This window comes from Carlito syrichta, unplaced genomic scaffold (assembly GCF_000164805.1).
Source record: "Carlito syrichta isolate Samal-C Ts95f unplaced genomic scaffold, Tarsius_syrichta-2.0.1 Scaffold315373, whole genome shotgun sequence".
Taxonomy (NCBI): domain Eukaryota; kingdom Metazoa; phylum Chordata; class Mammalia; order Primates; family Tarsiidae; genus Carlito; species Carlito syrichta.
The window spans coordinates 163961-188819 of record NW_007259469.1 but is presented as its reverse complement, the minus strand read 5'-3'; the positions used below and the strand labels follow the sequence as shown (position 1 = coordinate 188819).

Genomic DNA, 24859 nt, shown 5'->3' with positions numbered 1-24859 from the left:
TATTAGTAGTTGAGAGAATCTAAAAACTATTTGGAAAGTAATTTATTTTCACGTTTGCAAAGCAAATGCTTCCTAGCAATTCAATTTTTCAAATCCAGAAAAAAACACATACACACACAACTTCTAACCTTTAGCTCTCCCGAGGCAGATGCTATTTTTTTTGCTTCAGTTAATGCATGCAATTGCTGATAGTTTACTGGCTTATACTTGGTGCTTCTCATTCCATTTTTCATGCAGAATACCAGATTATCTACTTTTCATAAAAATAAAAAAATGACAAAGAAATAGTATCATGTTATTGGAAGTCAAAATATAATTAGGGCAAAATGTTGACTTCAGGTCTTATTTTTAAATATTTTTAAGCAAATATAAGAAATAATCTGTTATGATATTCACGATATATTTGAATCTCTATTTCTGTATGGTCACTATTTTCCTTGCATAACATTACTTCTAACAGGGCACAGAGAGAATGTTTTCAGATTAGTTAGTACTATATATTGAGGATTTTAGAAAATTATAATGCTAAGATACAAAATACAGCCATTGTTAAAGCATTATTTTTATTTAAAATGTATTAGGCATCAGTAATGAATGTTCAAGTATCACATCATTATAAATCAATTTTATAAATAGATTTTAAGCCAGGCTTGGTGGCTCAGCCTGTAATCCTGCGCCTTTGGGAGGCTGAGCTGAGTGGATTGCCTGAGCCCGCGGGTTCGAGACCCGCCTGGGCAGGCGAGACCTCATCTCTACAATAAATCAAAAAATTAGCCGGGCGTGGTAGTGCGCACCTGTAATTTCGGCTACTCGGAAGGCTGAGGCAGAAGGCTCACCGGAGCCCAGCAGGTCGAGGCTGCGGTGGCCAGGAGCGGCCACTGCACTTCAGTCTGGGCGACAGAGTGAGACTCCAACTCAAAAAAATAAAAAAGAAAAAAAGAAAAAGAAAAAGAAAAAAAGAAATATATTTTAGGTCATAGGTGCATTTCTATCTTAGAAAAATCTAAATAATTTCAATTAAATTGAAAAAAGTTGAAACAAAAAGCTAAAAAATTAACAGGTTGAATAAAATTAAAATAACGTAAAATGTTTGTGTAGCCTCCAAATATATACAATGTCCTAATTTAGAGTGATATTAATCATTTTATCATACTAAAGTAAAACATAAGTAGAAGGTACTCTAAGACAAAGTAGTATAAAGCATAATAACCTGAGTAATGAGAAAAAAAAAATTTCACCTCAATAACATGAATAATTAATCTGTGCTGCAATTAGGATTCATTAAGTAAACCATGGATCACATGACTGTAAGAAGCTCCTAAATGATTTCAGGCCAATCACAATGCAAGAAAGTAAGGGCATCCTGGCCATTAAGATTAAGACATTATAAGAGAACTGGACAACTATTCCACGTAACCAGAAAATGAGCTTTCCATTATTAACATTTTGAAAATCAATATCCAAATTTTATATTATTTCAAAAGTACATAATCAATTATAAATAATAAAACAAAATTGGAAGTAGAAAAATACCTGAGCTATGATTTTTCTGAATTGTCATGAATGGTTGCTCTCTTTTATTCATGTTTTCCATATCTGTCAAGGAAACAAGAGAAAGCTAAAATGTCACGATGTTATTTTTTTCATTGTTTATATAAAGATGTGTTAATTGAATAACTTTTCAAAGTAAAACCTAGTACCATGCTCACCACTCAGATGATGGGCTCAATAAAAACCCAAACATCATCATGCAAACAAACCTGTATGTGTACTCTGTGAACTTAAAATAAAAGTTAAAAAAAAGTAAGGCCCAGGACTGGGTGCCATAACTCTAGTAATTTATTAAAATCTGCTTTCCTTGCTCCTAAACGCCTCCCTCCATGAGAGTTTTACTTCTGTGCCTTTCTTGTTCTTGATCCACTCCTTCTAATGTTTTCCCTTTTAATTCTCTTCTATCAGATTGTTCCAGTGACTGATAAATACTTTTTCATTAGAAAGTCATATATGTTTTATCTTGAGCTCCTGGGAGGAAAAAACTACATAAATTGAAGAATAAATTATTCACTATTTCTGTTACAAGAAATACGGCACTTGTGGTGGATATAGAGATGTCAAAGGATTCGCAGCCTGGCTGTGGGAGTGCAGTCTGGAGACTGCCTCCAGCTGTCACCTTCAAGGTTGGGCTCTAGCTGCAGAGAAAAGCCTTGTCTAAGGTCATACCCTTCCTGGGGCAGCCCATACTCAGTGACTAATCAAGCCAGGAGTATAAAGCAACTTCGGCCCAATGTAGGACACGCTGATAAGCAATATTTGCCCCAGAGCTTCAAGTAGGGCTGGCCCAGACTTCACTGGGCTGCACTGACACTGACTTCTTCATCTGCCCAATCCTGCTTCCTTCTTCTCACTTTCACAGGTGTAGATGCCTGATAAACATCTTGCACTCCAAACCCTTCCTCAGCATCGGCTTCCTGAGAACCCACTGTGCAATAGCACTGAGCTGAACTGACATCATTTTAGAAACACAACACTTCCAGGGCAAACTAGGCAAGTGACTGTTTAAGTAAGAGTACCCATTTTTCAAAAAATTTTGTTCCATATCAACTAGATTGAACTACCCATGTCTAGTGGGCTTTGTAGTAACCTAAACCTTCTTAAATGGAGAAGAAAATAATTAAGGTCCATGACTTTTTGAAAATCTGCCAAGTTTCTAAGAATCATGGTAATTGCCCACCAGCTTTAGCAATACAGGGATAAACTTCAGAGTGTAATTTCTACAGGATCTCAAGGAAGTCTTGTTTCAAGCCTTTAATAACATTGGTAATGCTCGCTATAGGCTGGTTTCTACTTGTACCCACATTCTATTCCTTAAGATTCTCCCAAAATACACATTCAATCTGTCCACTTCCACTGCTTCAACATGAGTCATGCCACCATCAACTCCTGCTTGGGTGACAGCAGCAGTTTCCCTTTGTACTTTTACTGTCCATTCACCAGAAAGCAGCAGAAGTAATCTTAAAAACTCTAATCTGGCCATGCTTCAGTTTCTTTAATGGTTTCTCATTACCTTTTAAAATAGTATTCAAATTCCTTTAAATGGCCAATAACGCCCAGCATGACCTTACCTTTGGTCATCTTTCTACCCTCATCTATTCACACAAGCTGATCACATTGGTCTTTCTATTCCTCAAATACAGCATACTCATTCTGCCTCAAGGCCTTCCCACTTGCTAGTCCCTCCACCTTAAAGACACTTTCTTTCTCATTTTATCTGGTTTCTACTCAGTCTTCAGCTCCACCAACATATCATCTCCTCAGAGAGACCTAGCCGGACCTTTCCATCTAAATAATGGAGTACTCTTTGTTTCTCTCTCATCCTATTTGTTTTATCTTCCATGATAACTTGTGTCAGTCTTCACATTTGCATGTTTACTTATCTGCTGTTTAGTTCTTCAATAGATACATGGACCGTGTGTATTTCTGATTGTATACCCAGTGCCTAAAATACATAGATAAATATTATTTGAAGAAATGAATAAAAGTTGACTAGTGGTAGCTGGATGTCTTCTAGCCACTCAGAAGACTGCAATAACAATTCCTATTACTTACTATAGTTTCCCTCTCCCGACCATAACCTTTCCATTTCTTTCTTTCTTTTTTAAAGCAGGATTTATTGAGAGGACAGAGAAGCTCCCACAGTGGGAGGGGACCTGAAGGAATTGCCCTTTCTTTTAGTCTGCTTTAATAGTATAACCTATAGACAGGAATGGCAAATGTAAATACACTCGGGGGCCGTCGGTAAATGAGAAGTGATGAAGAGCAAGACCACAGGGAATGGCAGAAAATATGGAAAACTGAAGAGCATTCCATACCCAAAGATAATCAAATGCACTTTAAAAAAATTTTATAACAATTACCAGACAAATAAGGCAAGTCTCTAAACAAGCCCATGCTGGTTTGTTAGCTCTGGCCTACTGTACTTTGCCCTTAGTTTCCATTTAATTCTCCCACCCATAGCTTAAAGTTTGCCATCTTTATCTAGTAGGAACCTCACCTATCTTCTTATTGATCCACTTTACTCTTCTCTCACTGGAGATCCCAGCTCCTTTAAATTTAGGGCTTATCTTTCTTGACATTGAGATTCAAAGCTTGAGGCTCTGAAACAAAATGGGGTTTTGTAGATTCCCTTTTGACTACCTTGACCTAATCCTGTCTAATTTGTGCCTCCTGATTTTCAGAAGAAAAGCATGCAACCTATACTGTTTCTCTCTATCTCTATATGATTCAAATTTTAATTAAAACTAATAAATTTACACCAGAAATCAAAGTTGCAACCAAAAATTAATCAGTCTTCCTGAACTTAACACCCAGTTTAGTTTCTACTATACAGAAGACCAAGTAGAAATACTTCTTGAACTATATACTTTAATATTTATATATAAATCATAAATAATTACTATCTATCTTTCAAGAATGTTGAAATAAGGAGTTATTAAGCTGAGGTATTATAGAACTGATTTCATTATAATGTTTCTTACGTCAGAGAATTATTAATAAATAGACGTTCAGCCAGGCTCGGTGGCTCAGCCTGTAATCCTGCGCCTTGGGAGGCTGAGGTGAGGGGATTGCCTGAGCCCATGGGTTCGAGACCCGCCTGGGCAACTTGGCGAGACCTCATCTCTACAATAAATAAATAAAAAATTAGCCAGGCATGGTAGCGCACACCTGCAGTTCCAGCTACTTGGAAGGCTGAGGCGGAAGGATCGCCGGGACCTAGCAGGTCGAGGCTGCGGTGGCCGGGAGTGGCCACTGCACTCCAGTCTGGGCGAGAGAGTGAGACTCCAGCTCAAAAATAAATAAATAAATAAATAGACGTTCAGATTTAGAATCTGAAAAGTTCACAAATAACTTACTTAGTTCAGCTTCCCATTTTAGCATTTGAGATTATGAAGACTTAGAAAAATTACATAAATCATATATCAAATCAGTAGAAAAAAAACTTTAGTTTCAAATTATATAATACAAAAATCTCTGAAAATAAAGGTTTATTTCATAATCAATATGGAAGCCAAACTCAATCTGAGCAGAAATCACTTGATGGCAAATCTGACCTAAATTGAAGTTTATACTATTAAAATGAACAATCATACATTTGTGTAGGAATGTTAATCTATTTAATTATGGTATGCTGCCCCAGGCCCCACCAGGGTTTTAAATAATATAGGGCATATGCTCTCTAATCCATTTCTAAAAATCAGAAAAACCTAAAATACATCTGACTCTATAGATTTTAGTAAAGGGATTATGAAACTGTATCAAAACAAATATTTCCTGATTCCCAAACAACTATACATCATCTAGGCTATTTCAATTTTATGCTTACTAGTGAGAAATTCAAAGTGGCTACTTCAGCCTGTAGTTAAAATGCTTTTGGCTGAATAACTGTTACTTGAACAGAATTTTTTATGTTAAATAACTTAAGAGCACTTAGTTTTTGAAATTATTCCATATTCATGTTATGTGAAATTTTAGAAATTGCTCATGAATGTTATAAAATGTTAAGCCTTTTAGATCTACTCAATTATTTAAAATATTTTAAAATAATATATTTTATAAGAAATATCTTATAGTATAGGAAAAGTACTTTGGAAAATAATATAATGATAGTGTTGTAGTAGATTGAGGGTTGAAAAAAACAGTTTAATATAAAGTTAATTTGTACAGATTTGATAGAGAATCTAAACGCTTGTAAAATAAATAAGGGCTTTAACTGTCTCTACAGGGCAGATGAAAAATCAGGACTTCTCTAGATATGAGAAAAAATAGCAGAGAGATCATTTATATAATGAGACAGTCTTTTTACACTTAATATTTGTATTCTATTTTCCAAGAAAATCTCTTTTAATACACTGAAGAAGAAAAAGTCAGTTATACTTGGGCTTAAAATTGTACAACATATGAATAGCTATTAACTATAAACTGATGACCTATAGATACGTGGATTAGTCAATCACCCCATGAAAAGTGAGTTTTCTATCATGGAAATTATGCCAGGCAAAACAGTGTTAAGAACAATACCAACAGGTAGAAATATCTTGGATGTTTTTAACCTTTCTCATATGAAAGATCCTGTGACATTTTAAATGTCAGTTCAAATATTACAGCCGAAGTCTATCTTGAACAGTATTTTTCTAAATATCCAGAATTCATTTTAAAATTCTAAGCTGAATGATGCACACTACATTCATTATGAAACATTATGCATTGTGGCTTACATGATAAAATTATTGTCCTGTAATAACTAATGGAACCAAAATACACACTATTAAAAATGGTTAAAGTGCTAGGTTACATAATAAATATCTTATAACCAATTCAAACATAATGGGAAAAGATTTCACTCAAAATAAAAACAAAACAAACAAAAATAAAATACTTAGGAATAAATTGTACAAGAAGTTTGTAGAACATATACTAAAAACAAAAAACAAAACTACTCAAGTTGATTAAGGGAAATAAAAGAGAACTTGAACAAAAAGAAACTATCCTAATTCTGCTTATCAAATATTTAACATCGGTAATTTCTAAATTGTGAGAGTATACTTAATTTTGGCTTGAGCATGATTTCTTTTTTTTACAGGAAGAAGAAAAACACATTTTACAAAGTACTAAGCAGGAACAATAGAGTTTAAGGACATGCTACCATGCTTTGCATATTTTACCAGTTTAAAAAGAAACTGGATTTCATTACATCAAGCATCATTTACGGTATCAACTTGTAAACATATATGATAATGAATTGGGTTAGTTCTTACTAGTCTTTTTTGTACTAAAAGAGAGGATATATTACAATATATTTGCTGAATTTTATAGAAGATTAAAATATTCATAAGGTCATTTTTAAATGCCCTCTGGGAAATAAGTAAAACAAATATATTAAACTATTTATTTCAATTGTAAAAGTACTGGTTAAAATAATATCAAACTGTATAGAAAATTATATGGTAAAAATTTTTAGTCCCACTTACCTCTAATACCCAGTTGAGTTTAGCCCCAATAGTCATTTTCAATGTTTTATTTTGTATCCTTTCAAAGATTTTTATGCATATTCAAGAACTTATATATATAAATGCAATAATAATATGCATACAAATCTACAGGTTGCTTTTTATTTAATAATATAAGTTGACCATCTTTCCATATCATTCTATTTGTATGTCCATGTATGTATGTACCTTTAATGGCTACAATAGTCAAGAAACAAATTTTTCTTTAAAAAAAATCTGTCCCTTTCTGCAAAAAAAATCTATAATTAAAGGACATCTGTAAAATTTCTGCCCTATTCATAATTGATAAATTTTCTTGTGAGCAAATTCTAAGGTCAATCTTTATTAATGTCTCTATTTTTATGTTTATTATAGCTCAAAAGGAGAATCTAAATCAACCTTGCTAATAAAATGATTAAAATAAAAACCTACTTATCCCTTATGCTTTTCCAGTCTGAGGAGCAGAGTTAGATAGGACAAAAAAAAGAGTTAGTCAGGCAAAGAACCTAGAGAGGGATCCAGTTTCTGTGGAACTTCAGAGGCCTGTAGAAAGGAAAGGTAACTACAGTAGAGTCTCTCATGCTCTTACTTCCTCTACATCCTCAAAGCTATTTCAATAATTTCAAAAGTCCAAAAGAAAAGGTACATGTATCTAATTTAAAGTAGTATATACCACATAAAATGGGAAATTTCCAGACATTTTGGGGTGGGAATAGATGAATACACATAGCTTGTACTGACTGTCTCAGAAACTCTGACTAGAAACTTACCGGTAGTTTTGAGTTTTGGCAAATCAACGTGAGGAAATTAAATACTTATTTATGAAGAAATACAATATTGTCTCTCCTTTTCCCGCTTGAATGTGGTACTCATAATGGAAGGGCAATGAAAGTGATCCTCTGTTTTGGAAAGACTTACTGCTTATCCTCCTACATGACTTGCCATTTTGCATATGCTTAAATGTAAGATTTGTCAATCTTCTGACACAATTTGGGAGTCTGCTTTCCCATCCTATAAACCTGAACTTGAAATAAGAGATTTACCTGCTTCCTCTTGGCCCCTTTTATTCCTAACCTGTCTGACAGTAGAGGGGTATCATATAATCACCTCTTCCAAATCTTATGTGTATATTTTTGCAATGTCCTTTTATCTGCTCTTCTAGTTCAGCTACAGTCATACAACTAACTGAATGAGCAATGTCTCACACACCCAAAGATATCATAGAACTCCCTGATCTACCAGATGGTTTCGCTTTGCTTTCCAGGACAGGGTTCAAACTCTGCATAGCTGACAAGAACCTTCTGAATCTAGCTCTTGATGACATTAGACGTCACCTTATATGCACTCTACACTTGAGCATTCCCAAACTATTCGCACATCCCTGAACGCACAGTGCTTATGAAAGACACAACAATGGTGCCCCAAAGATGTCTACATAGGTCCTCAGAACCTAAAAACACATTACATTTTGTGAAAAAGGGGAATTAAAACTGCAGAGGTAATTTGGGCTGCTAATCAGCCGACCTTATATTATCCAGGTGGGCCTAATGTAATCACAAAAGTACTTATAAAAAAGAGGCAAAGAAGGAGGTGTGGTGAAGAAGCAGAGATCAGGAAGAAGAACAATCTGAAGATACTATGCTTATGGTTTTGAAGATAGAGAAATGAGGCCATGACCCAAAGACTGTAGGTAAGTTCTAGATGCTGGAAAAGACGGAGAAACAGATTGTCCTCTAGACACTCCATAGGAATACAGCCCTGCTGACACCTTGATTTTATTTTGGACATCTAACCTCCAGAATTGTAAGATAATAAATTTGTGTTGTTTAAGCCACCAAGTCTGTGGTAATTTGTTTTTAGTAGCAGAAAACTTATACAGCTCTTTCACACCTCCCTAGTGTGAAATACTGAGCACTATTACCTATACTTGGAAAGCCTTTCTCCATCCTTGCCTCTCTGGCCAATGTATCTCATCTTAAGCATACTCCTGGAGCCATTCCTAATCCAGATAGAGATAATCTTTTCCTTCTCTTGTACTACTATTATACCATGTGTTTGCCGCTACTGCTTCACTTATTTGTGTGTACTTATTCCATGTTTACTGAACATCTACCATATACCAGATTAAGAAGTGTAGCTTTATTCAGGTTTCTGCAGAGAGACCATCCTGGCAGCGTCATCTAAAGTAGCTCCCTCCTACCCCTAATTATTCTTTATCATCTCATTCTAATTATTTTCCTTCATAGTACTTCTCACCAAGTGGGATTATTCTATAAATTTATTTACCTCTATAATTAGGATATATGTTCCATGAAAGCAGGGCCTTTAGGGGATCATCTCTATTTTTCCAAGGTGCCTAAAATAGTGCCTGGCATATATATTAGACTCTCAATACATATTTGCTGAAAGAGCACTAAGTGATTGCATTATAGATCACAGTTCATCCTCCCAAGGCATGGAACTATTAAAAGCAAACATATAGTTTTTATCTTTTTTTCCCCTATTTTTAAATCTAGGCTCACCTGTATGAGATGAAATTTTTTATCAGGAACACATTCCAAACCAAAATGGGCAATAGATTGAGCCATATGTGAAGAAATAAGCAAGAAAAAAACATGTTCACTTTATCTTGGTCAAGTTTCAGCACTGACTTTAAGTTCATGTTAACTGCAGTTGACAGGTGCCCCTGGACCAGCGATTCAGCTGCCAGTCATAGCACACAACCCTCACATGCAGAAACTTGGGCAATGTCTCTATTTATTAGTAGTCTAAGGACATCTATACCATCTTACTTCTCTAAGAGCTTGAGGGTAAGAAGGAGACTCTGTGCATAATAGACACAGATTTTTATCTCCAACAATAGACACTGGTTTTATTTCCAACATATATATTTCAGTGAAAAAAGCAAGTTGCACCATTACATACAATATGACACCACTACGTAAACATGAGCAGACATAAAACAATACTACATCTCTCTCTCTCTTTCTCTCTCTCTCTTTCTCACTGTACACACATAGACCAAATGGAAGAGTAGGCTGCAATTGGAGTTTAGTGTCGAAGAGGATTTTAGTTTTAATATTTGCATTTTTACAATGAGAATATTCTTATGAATATACTTATATGATTGAAAGTAATAAATATTGTCCCTCAGTACTCACATGAGATTAGTTCCAGGATCCCCATGAATGCCAAAACCAAAGATGTTCAAGTCCATTTATATAAAATGTCATAGTGTTTGCATATAACCTACATGCATACTCCCTTATATTTAAAACCACCTCTAGATTACTTATACTATCTAATGCAATGCAAATTCTATGTAAATAGTTGTTATACTGTATTGCATTTTGTTTGTATTATTTTATTGCTGTGGTTTTTTTTTTTTTACATATTTTCAATCTTCAGTTGGCTGAATTTGCAGATGTGGAACCCACGGATATGAAGGGCCAAGAAAAAAGAATAAAAGTAACTATATTTTCATTGTAGAATTAATGCAATGACATTAGAGTGTATAAACAGTTATCTAATAGGTTCTGCTGGTGAGAACCCCAGATCTGATCACCTGGCGCTGGCATTTCTGAGCCTGCCAAGCTTGGATCACTTCCCAGAGCACTTTGACTCTACCAAGTTACAATAATCCTGTGAAAACCAACCTGAAACACCCAGTTAACTTTATCTTTAATTTTGACTATAATTAAATGATTTTATACAAATTTGTATGGCTTATAAGAAAAATTTCTTCTGACAATTTTTTTAACAAAAAAGTATTCAAAACACAGTACTTTCTCTTGTGATTAATAGTCACAGATGCATTGTTCTTTCTCTTGATTACAAGCTTGTTCATTAAAACTGTTAAAGCAAAGGCCACAAGCAAGGGTATAGAGTTCAATAATTAAATGGAATTTTGATGTGCTTTTCACTATTATTACTGAAGAAATTTTATCCTATGAAGTCTAAAACTGGCAGATATAGCTAAGTGCTAATATCCATTCTCCTTTTTTTCCTTCCTAACAAATTCTAATTTTGTTCATAGTAAAACATTAGCCTTCCTTTGATACCCCTGAGATTCTAAGTGGCCACGTGATATATTCCAGCCAAAGAAATGTGAGCAGAGGTCTGCTGGGAATTTCCAGCCAGGATTTATTTTCTCATATAGGCACCCCTCCTTCTTCTCTCCCCTTCCTCCTTTCTTCCTGCATGAAATGTAGATGCAAAACTAAAAATGGAGAGGTCATCTATGACTATGTAGTGAGTGTTAGGATGAAAGATATGTACTAACTGTTGCAGAGGAGAAAGTCATGGGGAGCCTAGGATGTTGTAATCAAGAATCTGTACCAGCCCTGGACTGCTTCCCTCTGGACTTGTTGTAATGAGAAAAATAAATCCCCAAGCTTCTGCAACCAAGTTCTGTAACTTTCAGCCAAACAAAATTCTCAATTGATATAGAACAGGATAATAATGAAGCACTCAGGAGATTTTCATCTCTCTCCATATAAAGCATTATAGAAATTGTTCTAGAAAAACACCCATCAATACAGACAAGGAATAAAACACTAGAAAATATTACTGTCATTGCTCTTCAATAGTGCATGAGAAGATTACATCTAGCAAAATTTCCTATTTTAAAACTCCAATAGTTTCATTTGCAGTTTCAACATAGCTGAAAGAGAGTAGTAGGTAAAAAGATGTATAGGTGGTTCTAGAAGGGAAAAGAAAAAACCCTCAGAAACTTAATTAGACTAACAAAAAGTAATACAGAAAAATGTACCTGTGAGTTTATACTACTCCAGAATAGTTTTTCCAAAAAGGATCAATTATGCAAGGAACAATTTTCTTCTAAAATGTTTCACGAAAGTTTTTATTTTTATTTGTAATAAAAACCAGCAATCCACCAGTCTTTAACAATAAGGACTATAAGACTCTATTAAATGACAGTACCTGGAACATGGTATTAACCACTAATATATTTCAAATAAAGGAAGTAATTATAACAGTTAAGAAATATTAATTCATTTTGTGTTATTGCCAGTTAAATTTGAAAAGATCTCTAGGTTAAGAAAAAAGAAAAGGGAAGATGAAAGGAGTTAAGATAAAGTTTAGAGGGCAGGAGAGAAAGGAGAAAACAGAAAAACGGAGGGATCAGAAGAAAACTTCCTTCACTTCCTGCTTCCTCTTTTCAGTTCACTCAAGTTTAGTTCAAAACTGAAATCATCCTCCCTCCCTATAAAGACACATTTATAGTTTGAATGAGCTGCACTGAAGCGGTTAGGGGTTTTACTGCAAAGAAGCTAGAATGGGTAATTTTGAAGCATCAAAGGTAGGCCCACAGGCAGATCTTGGTGGGATTTCCAGTGAGAGGAGGTGACTAACTCAGGATTGGCAGCTGCATTCCGGAGAAGAGAGAAGTCTGATGTGTGACGAGGGGCTTAATCTTCCCTTATTTCAATCTTTGTTTCCACCTAGTGCTTCACACCAGAAATAAGGGGCAATTCTCCACTACCTTTTATTTTATGATCTCTTGCACTTGGATCCATATTATCTGAACAATGATTTGAAAGTTCTTTTATGAAAAATCTCAACAATGTCTTTTGAAAACTAGGGAAAGCAGAAGAAAAATAAGCTTCTCTTCCTCAGAAGAAAAAGAAAGGGAAAGTTCCTCTTTCCACTTGGCAGGTAGGCTCTGGGGTTGGTGAGAGCACAAATTGTCATGTAACATAAGGTCAAACAGTAAGAATTTGGCTGCACAGGATCTTCCACTTGGCTTTAAAAGTACCATCAAAATACTTTGGTTCAAAATATAATGGTCAATAACACGAAATAGATACTAACATATGACTACCTCTTTGTATCAGCAATAAAAGACATGCAAATCAAAAGAATTAAGCACACAACATTTCCAATCAAATTAGCAAAGATCTAAAAAATATATATATTAAGAATTAGGAAGGTAGCAAAAAATTAACTCTCACACACATTGCTGGTAGGTACATACCATCATTCTAGGAGACTATGCAATGTGCAGTCATACCGCTGCTTTATTGCACTTTGCAGATATTGATTTTTTTTTTTACAAACTGAAAGTTTTTAGGAAGCCTGCCTGCATTGAGCAAACCTATTGGCACCATTTTTCTAACAGCATGTTCTCTCTTCATGTCTTTGTGTCATATTTTGGCAATTCTTGCAAAATTTCAAACTTTTAAATTATTAGTATATATATTATAATAATCTGTGATCAGTGTTCTTTGATGTTACTATTGTAATTGTTTTGGAGCACCACAATTACACCATATAAGATGATAAACTTGATAAATCTGTGTGTATTCTAACTACCTTACTCCAGCTATTTCCCTTCCCTCGGGTCTCCCTAGTTTCCAAGACACAACAATGTTGAAATTAGGCCAGTTAATAACCCTACAGTGGCCTCTAAGTATTCAAGTGAAAGAAGGAACCACATGACTCACCTTAAATCAAAAGCTAGACATGATTAAGCTTAGTGAGAAATGCATGTCAAAAGCAAGACAGGCTGAAAGTCAGGCCTCATGTGAATGCCAAGATGTGAATGCCAAGGAAAAGTTCTTGAAAGAAATTCAAAGTGCTTCCAGTAAACACATGAATGACAAGAAAGCAAAACAGCCTTATTGCTGACATGGAGAAAGTTAGAGTAGTCTAGATAGAAGATCAAACTAACCATATCATTTCCTTAAGCAAAAACCTAATCCAGAGCAAGGCCCAAACTCTCTTCAATTCCATGAGGGTTGAGAGGTAAGGAAGCTGTGGGGAAAAAAAATTGACACTAGTAGAGATTGGCTGATGAGGTTTAAGGAAAAAAGCTGTCTCCATAACATAGATGTGCAAGGTGAAGCAGCAAGTGCTAATGAGGGAAGCTGCAACAACAAGTGATCCAGAAAAGCTAGCTAAGATTATTGATGAAGGTGGCTGCACTGAACAACAGATTTTCATTGTCAACAAAGCAAACTTCTATTAGAAGAAAACACCATCTAGGATTTCCAGAGTCAGAGAAAAGAAGCCAGAATGTCTGGCTTCAAAGATTCAAAGAACAGACCGACTCTCTTGTTAGGGGCTTATGTAGCTCTTGACTTTAAGTTGAAGTCAATGCTTATTTATTATTCTGAAAGTCCTAGGGTCCTTAATTATGCTAAAACTACTCGACTTATGCTCTATAAATAGAAAAACAAAGCCTAGATGATAGCTTACTTGTTTACACCATGATTTATGGAATATTTTAAGCCCATTGCTGAGACTTTCTGCTCAGAAAAAAGATTTCTTTCAAAATTTACTGCTCATTGACAATGCACCTGGTCACCCAAGAGCTCTGATGTGTATGTACAAGGAGATTAAGGTTGTTTGCATTCCTGCTAACACAACATCCATTCTGCAACACATGAATCAAGGAGTCATTTCAACTTTCAAGTCTTATTACTTAAGAAATATATCTCATAAGGCTATAATTGCCATAGATAATAATTCCTCTGATGAATCTGGGCAAAATAAATTAAAATCCTTCTGGAAAGGATTCACCATTCTACATACCATTAAGAACATTCATGATAAGAGGATGTAAAATATCACCATTAACAGGAGTTTGGAGGAAGTTTATTCATACCTTTATGAATGGCTTTAAGAGGTTCAACACTTCAGTGGAGGAAGTAACTGCAGATGTGGTGGACACATCAAGAGAACTAGGATTAGAAGTGAAGCCTGGCCGGGTACAGTGGCTCAACCCCGTAATCCCAGCACTTTGGGAGGCCGAGGTGAGTGGATTGTCCAAGCCCATGGGTTCGAGACCAGTCCAGGAAACTTGGCAAGAACTCGTCTCTACAATAAATCAAAAAATTAGCCTGGTGTACTGGCTGGCACCTATAGTTCCAGCTACTTGGAAGGCTGAGGCGGAAGGATCCCCTGAGCCCAGCAGGTGAGGCTGCAGTGGCCACGAGTATGCCGCTGCACTCCAGCCTGGGCGATAGAGTAAGACTCCAACTTAAAAAAAAAAAATTTAGAGATAAACTGGAAAATAGTCAGAAAATGAAATCCTTCTGCCTTAGCCTTCCTAGTAGCTGGAACTACAGGTGTGCGCTACTGCACCCAGCTATTTTTTTTTTTTAATTGTGGAGACAAGGTCTTGTCAAGTTGCCCGGGCTGGTCTCGAACCTGCGGGCTCAGACAATCCACTCGCCTCGGCCTCCCAAAGTGCTGGGATTACAGGCTGAGCCACCAGTCCTAAAATTCTTTTTTAAAGAGACAGGGTCTCACCATGTTGCCCAGGCTGGTCTCAAGCTCTGGGCTCAAGCAATCCTCCCACATCAGCCTCCTAAGTAGCTGAGATTACAGTCACATGCCACTACAGCCAGCTTTATACCATAATTCTTAACATGTTTTATACCACTTGATCTAGGGACAATTCTAGGGATTTATTCCAAGAGAACATGTGTACAAACAAGAGATATTAATAAGGATATATACAGTATAAATATTTACTAAGAGAAAAACTAGAAATGGCTTTAAGATGAGTGATAATAGGGGACTGTTAAATTAAATTATGGGATAACCATACAATGGGTAGTATTAAGAAGATAATACTATAGAAGAAATCATATTAGATCAGCAAACTAGATTTATTTAAAACATATGAAATTAAAAAAGGTTAACTTCAAAACCAAGGTATGCTTAAACTTTAGAGTAATGTTGGCCTTTGGAGTCAGGATGTGAAATACTGAATTCCAGTTTCACCACTTATAGACTGTGGAAACCTCAGCAAATTACTTAAATAGTGGGAAAGACTCAATATTGTAAAAACGTCAATTCCTCCAGACTGATTTATATAATCTCAACCGTAATTCTAAAAAGTCTTTTGTGACTGTGTGAAATTGGCAAACTGGTTTTAAAATGTGTATAGAAATGCAAAAGACAAGGATAGCCAAGAGAATCTTGATGAGAGAGCAAAACCTGAGGGCTTACAGGACCATGTATTGAGATCTATTAGGAAGCTGGAGGAATCAAAACAGTGTATTTTTGGAGCAAGGATGGGCAAATAGGCCAATGAACAGCAGAAAGAGTTAGGAAACAGATCCATACATACAGTGTCACCTGATTTATTACAGAAGTGAGTCATCCTGCTATGCAGTATGAAAAGAGCAGTCTTCAATAAGTGGTCCTAGGTCAGTTGGATATACATATGGAAAAAGTGATTCTTGACCCCCTACCTTCCAACATTCACAAAAATCAATTCCAGATGTATTGCAGATCTAAATGTGAAAGATTAAAAGTGAACATTTTGGAAGAAGACAGAGGAGAACATATTCATGACCTTGAAATTGGCAAAGATTTTTAAAATGCTAATCTTAAATGGAAAATGTAATAAGTTGAGAAATAGTAAAATAAAGAACATCCATTTATCCAAAGACTCTATTAGGGAATAAAAAGGCAGCTCAAAGAGTAGAAAAATGCATTTGCCATACAAATATTCAAAAGATTTAAATCCAGAATATATATTAATTTCTTATTAATTTTTATGTATTTTAAATACACATACAAATTAATAAGAAAAGAACAGACTACCCAATGAAAAATGGGGCAGAAAATCTAAACAGACACTTCACTATAAAAGGATACCCAAATGGCCAATAAACATATTAAAATGTGCTCTGCTTTATTCATTAGCAAAATCTAATTTAAAACCACAATGCAATACCTCTATAAACATACTAGGGTAGCTGAAATGAAAAAGATAGAAGATACCAAATGTTGTAAAGAAAGTGGAGCAACCAGAACATTCACACACTGCTGGCGAGGATGTAAACTGGACCAATTTCTTTTGAAAAATCACTGACAGTTCAGCTACTATGACCTAACTATTATACTTTTCATATCCCCAACAGAAATTTGCACATATATTCAACAGAAGACATATATAAAAATGGTCATAGTAGCACTATTTCCAGTAGCCCAAATTAGAAACCACCCAGATGTTATGGTCTGAATGTTGGTTTCCCAACAAAATTCATATGTTAAAGCTTAATCCCCAGTGTGACTGTATTAAGAGTTGGGGCCTTTGGAGAAGATAATAAGTCATGGGTACGTCTCCCTCATGAATCTCTTATAAAGAGATTGGCCTGAGCCCGCGGGTTCGAGACCAGCCCGGGCAACTTAGCGAGACCTCGTCTCTACAATTAAAAAAAAAAAAATTAGCCGGGTGTGGTAGCGCACGCCTGTAATTCTGACTACTTGGAAGGCTGAGGCGGAAGGATCGCCAGAGCCCAGCAGGTTGACACTGGGGTGGCTATGAAGTGTGCCACTGCACTCCAGCCTGGGCAATGGAGTGAGACTCCAATGCAAAAAAAAAAAAAAGAAAAAAGAGATTGAAGAGAGGATATCTGCCCCTTCCACCACGTAAGGACATAGCAACAAGGGACCATCTCTGAAGCAGAGAACAGGCCCTCATCACACACCAAATCTGCTGACACCTTGATCTTGAACTTTCAAGCCTCCAGAACTGCAAGCAATACATTTCTGTTGTTTATTAATTACCCAATCTAAGATATTTTGTTATAGTAGCCCGAATAGACCAAGTCACCGAATAGACCAAGTCACCGAATAGACCAAATTTACTATTGGATTATTGTTGTGGGGGATAGGACTGTGAGGGGAAATGGATACTGAAATATTCATCAATACTTGTGCAAACTTAGGTCTATAAAATGATGATACTGGTCCTGTCCAAAGGGAAGTGAGCATCAGGAAAGGGATATGTAAGCAGCCAGCATCATTTTTTGATGTATGTATTAAAAATTAAGCTTCAAGATATCTATCATAACTGCTAGCTGAGGTTAATTTGACATGACAAAGTGACAGATTTGCAAACTTGATAAGACATGCTTAGATAATTTTAAAACAAAAAATACAACATATTTTACACATTTTAAAAACTTACCGTAAAAATTGATATTGTAGAAAGCTATTTAATGACAGATTACGTATAACAAAATTTCTGAAGTAAATAGAAATAACTCTAATTTTATAAAAATATGTATATACATATAGAAATATGTATGTATATTTAATAAATGTTTGCAAAGCTATACACCAAAATGCAATAATAATAATGTGACTAGAATGATTTTTATTTTATTCTTTTTACTATATATTTTATAAATTTTCAATGAAAGAAAAAACCATATTAAAACAATAATAGATAAAAGTTGCAAGTACAGTATAAAGAAGCTTATTTTTCCAGGAAATGTTGAGGAAGTTGTTCCCTGATTCCCCATCACTCCTGAACACTTGAAAGAGTCTTTCTTACAAACAAGGACATTCCCCTATATAAAGGCAAGACAACTATCAACAATAAGAGCTTTAACATCGATAATATTACTACCAACTAATCCTCAAACTGTGTCCTTTATAGAAAAAGCTTCAGCATTGTGTGTAGTTATCATGCCTTTTTAGTCACCTTTGGTTGGGAATTGCTATTCAGTCTTTCTCTGATTTTCATGATCTTGACACTTCTGAAGATTACATGCCAGTTATTTTGTAGAATGTCCTTCCATTTGGGTTTGCCTGAAGTTTCTTCATGTTAGGCCCAGTTTATGCATCTGGCAGGAATATCACAGAAGTGATGTTGTGCTCCTCTTATTGCATCACTTGATTTCCATTTGTTCATTATTGATTCTGTTCACTTTGAATGCTTGATTAAAATCATGCTTGCCATGTTTTTCCACTATAAAGTTACTTATTTTCTACTTGCAATTAGTATTTTGTGAAAAAGTACTTTGAAGTTAGTGAGGTTTAATGTCTCATTAAACATTTAATTTATGTATTTGTGTATTTGTTTATATCTATATAGATTCATCTTCTAGTGAGTTATAATCTGCTACGTAATTATTTATTTTGATGCTCAGATCATCCCAAATTGACCAGTGAAGCCCCTTAAAGCTGGCTTCTATACCCTATTTTTTAAACTCATTTACTTGCTGATAGTCCTGTAGATCAGAAGTCTAGCATGGTATGGCTAGGTTCTTTGCTCAGAGTATGACAAAGCTGAATCAAGGTATAAACTAGGCTGAGTTATTTTCTGGAGACTTAAGGGAAAACCCATTCTTACTTTCAGTCAAATTCAGTTATCTGCAGCTATTGGACTGAGGTTCCCATTTCCTTGCTTATAGTCAGCCAGGGACAGTTGTCAGTGACTACTGTTGTTTGCTTCTTTGCCACATGGTCCCCTCTATCTTTAAAGGTAGCCATGGATAATCACCCTCATGCCAATTCCTTCTCATGTTTTGAATCTCTAATTTTCTCTTGACCTAGATTTAAAGGGTTCTTGTGACAAGATCAGGCCTACTTGGATAATCTCCCCTATTTAAAGTCAACTATCAGGAACCTAATTACATCTCCAATTGTCTTTTGCCATACATTGTAACATAGTCACAGGAAAGATAGCTCAACGTATTCATACTACTAGGAGTTACATAGGTCATGTGTGCTAGAGGGCAGGCAATCTTGGGGGGCTGATATAGTTTGGATGAATGTGCCCTCAAAATCTCATATTGAAATATGATCCCCATTGTTGGAGGTAGGGCCTACTGGGAGGCAACTGGATCATGAGGGTAGATTCCTCATGAGTGGATTGATGCTGCTTGCATGGTAATGAGTGAATTCTTGCTTTATTGGTTCATGCAAGAGTTGATTATTTAAAAGAACCAGGCACTACCTCTTCTTGCTCCTGCTTTCACCATGTGACACACCTGCTTCCTATCTGCTTCCGCCATGATTATAAGCTTCCCAGGGCCTCACCAGAAGCCCAGCAGATGTTGACACCACGCAGAACCAGGAGCCCAATAAACCTCTTTCCTATATAAATTGCTCAGCCTCCGCCATTTGTTTAAGGCAACACAAAACAGATACAGGGGCCATTTCAGAATTCTGTACACTGCGTATGTAAAGTACTAGAACAGTGCCTAGCACACAGTAAGCACTATACATGTATTAACTATTACTATTATGTTTAATTTAACAAATTCACAGAAATTTTAAAAAATAGCAGTACCACAGTAATGGCATGGGAATGGTGCGATAACACTCTAATGAACCATTAGGGAAATGTACATTGGTAGAATCTTCTGTCAGTCAACTTGGTGATGCATGGAAAGCACAGTACTTCCATTTCTAGGAATTCATCGTAATGATATAATCAGAGGTATACACAAAGACATATAAAATAAGATATTAATTCTAGTTAAGCTTCTGTGGCACGTTGAGATGGTCTTAGCCTCCCCACATTGCTATACGTCAAACAAGGCTTCTGTCAATGTTTTAGGGAGCCCCCGCCTCCTTCCTGGAATGTGAGGTGGACTTTTGGCAAGACAGGGTCTCTCAAAAAGTGAGAGAACATACCCTGTCACCATATGCCTGGTTGTACCCATCTGCTAAAACAAGGGCATCCTGAAAAGGCAGGCTTTGCATTGTTTCCCTGGTTTTCTGTGCGACTGCATCACCCAAGGATTTAACACATAAGTAATATGCTCTGACTTCTCACTACTAATGTATAACTCCTTTATACTGACTAGGTTAAATTACACTTTTGGCCATGATTTTAGATTATGGCTTTTGTTTGGTTTTAGCTACAATGTGAGGCATCCCAAAGGATAAAATATGTATCAACTGGCGAAGGGGGGATACAAAAGTTAATTACCAAGACAGTACCTATAACATACATTATAACACTACAAAATAGCTGCTGTTAGCCTCATTTTACAGGCAAGAAAACTGAAGTTCAAAGGGGTTAAATAACTTGTTCAAGGATGGACATTTAAGAGATGGTGAAACCATGTTTTGAAGCAACTGGCTTTACCCTTTCTTTTTACCATACCAGTGAGTTCTAGAAATTTCTGGGTATGTATATTTACTTTAAAATCTCCCCACAAAGTGTTAAAAATTAACCTAGTTTAATTCCTACTATGGTACACATCACTGTTTCCCTATACATAAAGGCAAATTAACCATATGAACATAGTTACAGTGCAGACTAATTTTTCTCCTAAGCTTTCTTTTCCAGTTCCAGCTTCCCAGAACTTAAACGTCAAAAAAAAAAATGCACTTTAACTGGGGAGTCTAGTTTAAAAGTTCAAGTTGAACTACAAGTTCAGATTGAAAAATTTTCGCATCGTTCTCCCAACTCAAAGAGAGATGCTCCAAACTCATTCTTTGAAACTATCATCATCTCTCCATAGATTCTACAAACAAGCCTAGTTTATTCTATGTCCTACTATTCTCTGACACAATTCTTAACAAAATATCAATGCCCATGCCCTTGGAGTCTCTAAATTGTCAATTTCTCCATCAGGGATTTTTCTCCCCATCCTTCCCAAACTCCTTCCCACATATTTTACCTTCCCCCATATTCACAGGACTATTCAATCCGCATTTACCTTCATTCACCTTTTATTTCAATCCAAGAATCTCTAGCAATCTGCTCCATTCTTGTTCTAGTTGTTACCAATCAATCTCTGGCAATCAACTCAAACTTGTGGTTATGTTCCGGCTATATAAGTGTCCTTGCAGGGGAAAAGGGAATATAAGATATATATATATATCTTATAACCATATATATATATCATATATATATCATATATATATGATATATATATATGGTTGTGTTCTTTCTGTGTCCTTTTGAAATCTTTCTTTGAGTACTTCATTGCTTTCTGGCACAACATAATTTCTAGGCTCATCTTGTGCTTTGATGGTCACAATCCTAGATCAGCCATTTTTCCAAGGTGCTCTGGTTCCTCAGACAACGATATTTAAAAGGCAAAATCTGGGCAATAGATGTGGTCGTAGCCATTGGGAAGTCACAGCTCCTTGGGCCTACCCAGTAGGCAAAGCTAGAAAATGCATGCACACAATTATATTGATATCTATGAATGCACACTGATATCCCCAACTGCAATACAAAAGTATAGGATTCATTCTAGTTTTTGTTTTCTTTTCTGTATTTGCAATTCCTTTCTTTAACAGTGAGAAGCCCAACTGCCACTACCCTTATATCTTTTACTTGATCAGCTCCCGATATAAACCCAATCTTCCATCTCTGATACCACCTTTTCTACACAGATGCCTTCTTTTCCCTAGTTGGGTTCCAACAACTCACAGCAGGCATGCCCCTGCCCCCACTCACAAAGGCTATATAATTCATGGCAGACTATACCCTTCCAAATAGACTTTTTCCTCACTCTGATGCCCCATTCTTGCCCCTCCCCACCCCACTGCACGGACATGCCTCCCACTCCAACTGAGTTTCCAAACCATGCTGATATTCTTTTCACCCTGCTTGGGCACTTACATAGTGCACTAGGTCATACCACTCATGATGTTTCCCCCACCTCCACCTCACTTGAGTTCTGACACGCATTACAGGCTGCTTCTAGACATGAATGTTATCTTACCCTCATTGGTCTCTGACCAATGCAGGTGAGTTTTCCTAAACGAATACCCTCCTCCACCTTTTTGGGCTTCAACACCGTGCTCTGGGCTACTGCAGTTCCCTTCCTTTTCCAGTGCAGAGACCAGGAGTGTTCTGTCCCATCTAATGGGTCTAGGACTGATTGTTCAGAAAGGGAAGAGGAAGAAAAGGAAATTGAGTAGAGAAAACTTTGGTTTCTTCCTATATAGATAATGTATATCAATAAAAATTCTCTACTTTGTTGCTATTACAATTTAACAGGTTGCTATTGACAACTCAAAATGTTTGATACATAAATTATTCTGTAAGTGGTCATACCCTTAGAATATAAGCCAGTCAACATTTTCTGAAGTCTTTTTATGCTAAGAAATTGAAGTCTATATTCATTAAATTACTTTTTATGTGATATAATTATGAGTAACCAATGACAAAGGAAGGGAATGGTACCCATTTTGCCCACCAGGGAGGAAAAATGCTACAGCACTTGAGTAGGAGCTGTGAAGCAAGAGTGTGGGGTTCAAAACCCAACTCTGAGGTCTTTGACAAGTTCCTTACCTTCTTTGTGCCTATCTTTTCTTCAATATTAAAATGAAGGAAATAGTGGTACTTCCTAGAGTGGTCATAAGGATTATAGCAGATTATACATAAAAATTTATTAGAAGACATTTAATATCAAAAATATATCTGAAAATATTAGTGATTAATGTTATTGCAAGAGTAGTCACAGATGCCTGAAAACATGTCCAGACAATTGTGATTCTAAGACTCTGATATGAGAAACAATATATTAAAATGTAGACACTGTCACTTAAATGATTACTTGGCACTACTGTCATTATAAATCCACAGGCACAAAAATAGGTACCAAAATTGTTTATATCCTATATACTCTTCTTTAAAAATTATGTTTGCAGCTGAGCTCAGTGGCTCATCCTGTAATCCCAGCACTTTGGGAGGCCAAGGTGAGTGGATTGCCTGAGCCCTCAGGTTGGAGACCAGCCCAGGCAAATTGGTCTCTACAATAAATAAAAAAATTAGCTGGGCAGGGTAGCATACACCTGTAGTTCCAGCTACTTGGAAGACTGAAGCAAAAGAATCACCGGAGCCCAGCAAGTCAAAGCTGGGGTGGCCGTGAGTGTGTCACTGCACTCCAGCCTGGGCAACAGAGTGACTCCAACATAAAAAATTTAAAAAATTATATTTGCACACACAGGGTCACAGGGTCAGGATCATTAAGATGTCACTAGGTGACAGGAATTTTTCAGTTCCATTATAATGTTATGGGACCACCGTCATATATACTGTCCGTTAATCAAAATATCATAAGTGGCATATGACTGTATATAATTTGAGTCTTTACTACTGCTCAATGTGCTGTATTTAAATTTATATGACTATGTTGTGGTATTCTTTTCAAAATAAAGTTTATTTGGAAGATAAAAATTATGTTTGAAATACAAACAAAATATTTAAATTATCATAAAAAACTTATAAAACTCCTGGCATATGTTGGTGGTCTCCAGTGTGAGAAACACCTCCTTATAACAGGATAATATGTTCTTCATTCTCTCTACAACTTGAAGAAATGTAAGCAAAGACAAAATAGTCCTTTAATGAATTTGATCTTAGCCAAGACTTTTCCAATTATTTTAAGTAATTAAAACAAAGCCAAGAATAAAAAACAAAGAAAAACAAGAATAATTTTTTAAAAAACCAGAAAATTAAGTTTATATATGATAGAATTCATGCTAATCTACTGCAGAACATGAGAAGATTGTGATAAAGTTAATTGAGCTGATCCCAGATCAACTTTAATTCTCAACCCACATTCTCTTTTAGGGCCAGATAATTACTCTTTCAAAAGCACTTATTCATGTCTTCTCAAGCTAATTAAAATAAAACTCATTGTTTTCATTTTAAAATGATTTCACCATAGAGGTAAATGAAGTAAGTTCTGTAGAACCACAACCTTATCTATTTTTTCCTAAAGATGTTTTCTTTGGTTAGAATTAATCCTGCTCTCTGACTTTATTTGTAATTATTTCATCAGGATTCTAGATGTATATCCAGGACAAGTTTCTCACATTTTAAACATTTAGCACAAAAATTTAAGTATAATAGTGAAGATGAAATGTCCTACTCTAAAAAATGGGCTTGTACCTCCCTTGGTCACTGTAAAATAATGCTATTGTCAAACCTGACTCAGATCAGGCTTTGCTGTAGCTGGGAGGAGTAGGAGCCTTAATTGATTATCTGGAAACAGAAAGAAGAGACTATATTGATTATCCCCAGACTTCAATATGTATGCACCTTTTTACTGATTAAGGTCATGTCTTAG

The 24859-nt window shown here is 35.9% G+C and overlaps 1 protein-coding gene across 1 annotated transcript in view; it reads right to left on the bottom strand.

The window, feature by feature from the left end:
• The window catches only part of CCDC148 (coiled-coil domain containing 148), a 270375-nt gene that overhangs the window by 193149 nt on the left and 52367 nt on the right, over nt 1–24859 (bottom strand). Inside the window, exons 3-4 of the mRNA XM_008072646.2 lie at nt 1534–1596; nt 129–250 (exon numbers count right to left, since the gene is read on the bottom strand). Coding sequence (XP_008070837.1) covers nt 129–250; nt 1534–1594 — 183 coding nt within the window. The 5' untranslated portion in view covers nt 1595–1596. The remainder of the gene's footprint in view (nt 1–128; nt 251–1533; nt 1597–24859) is intronic.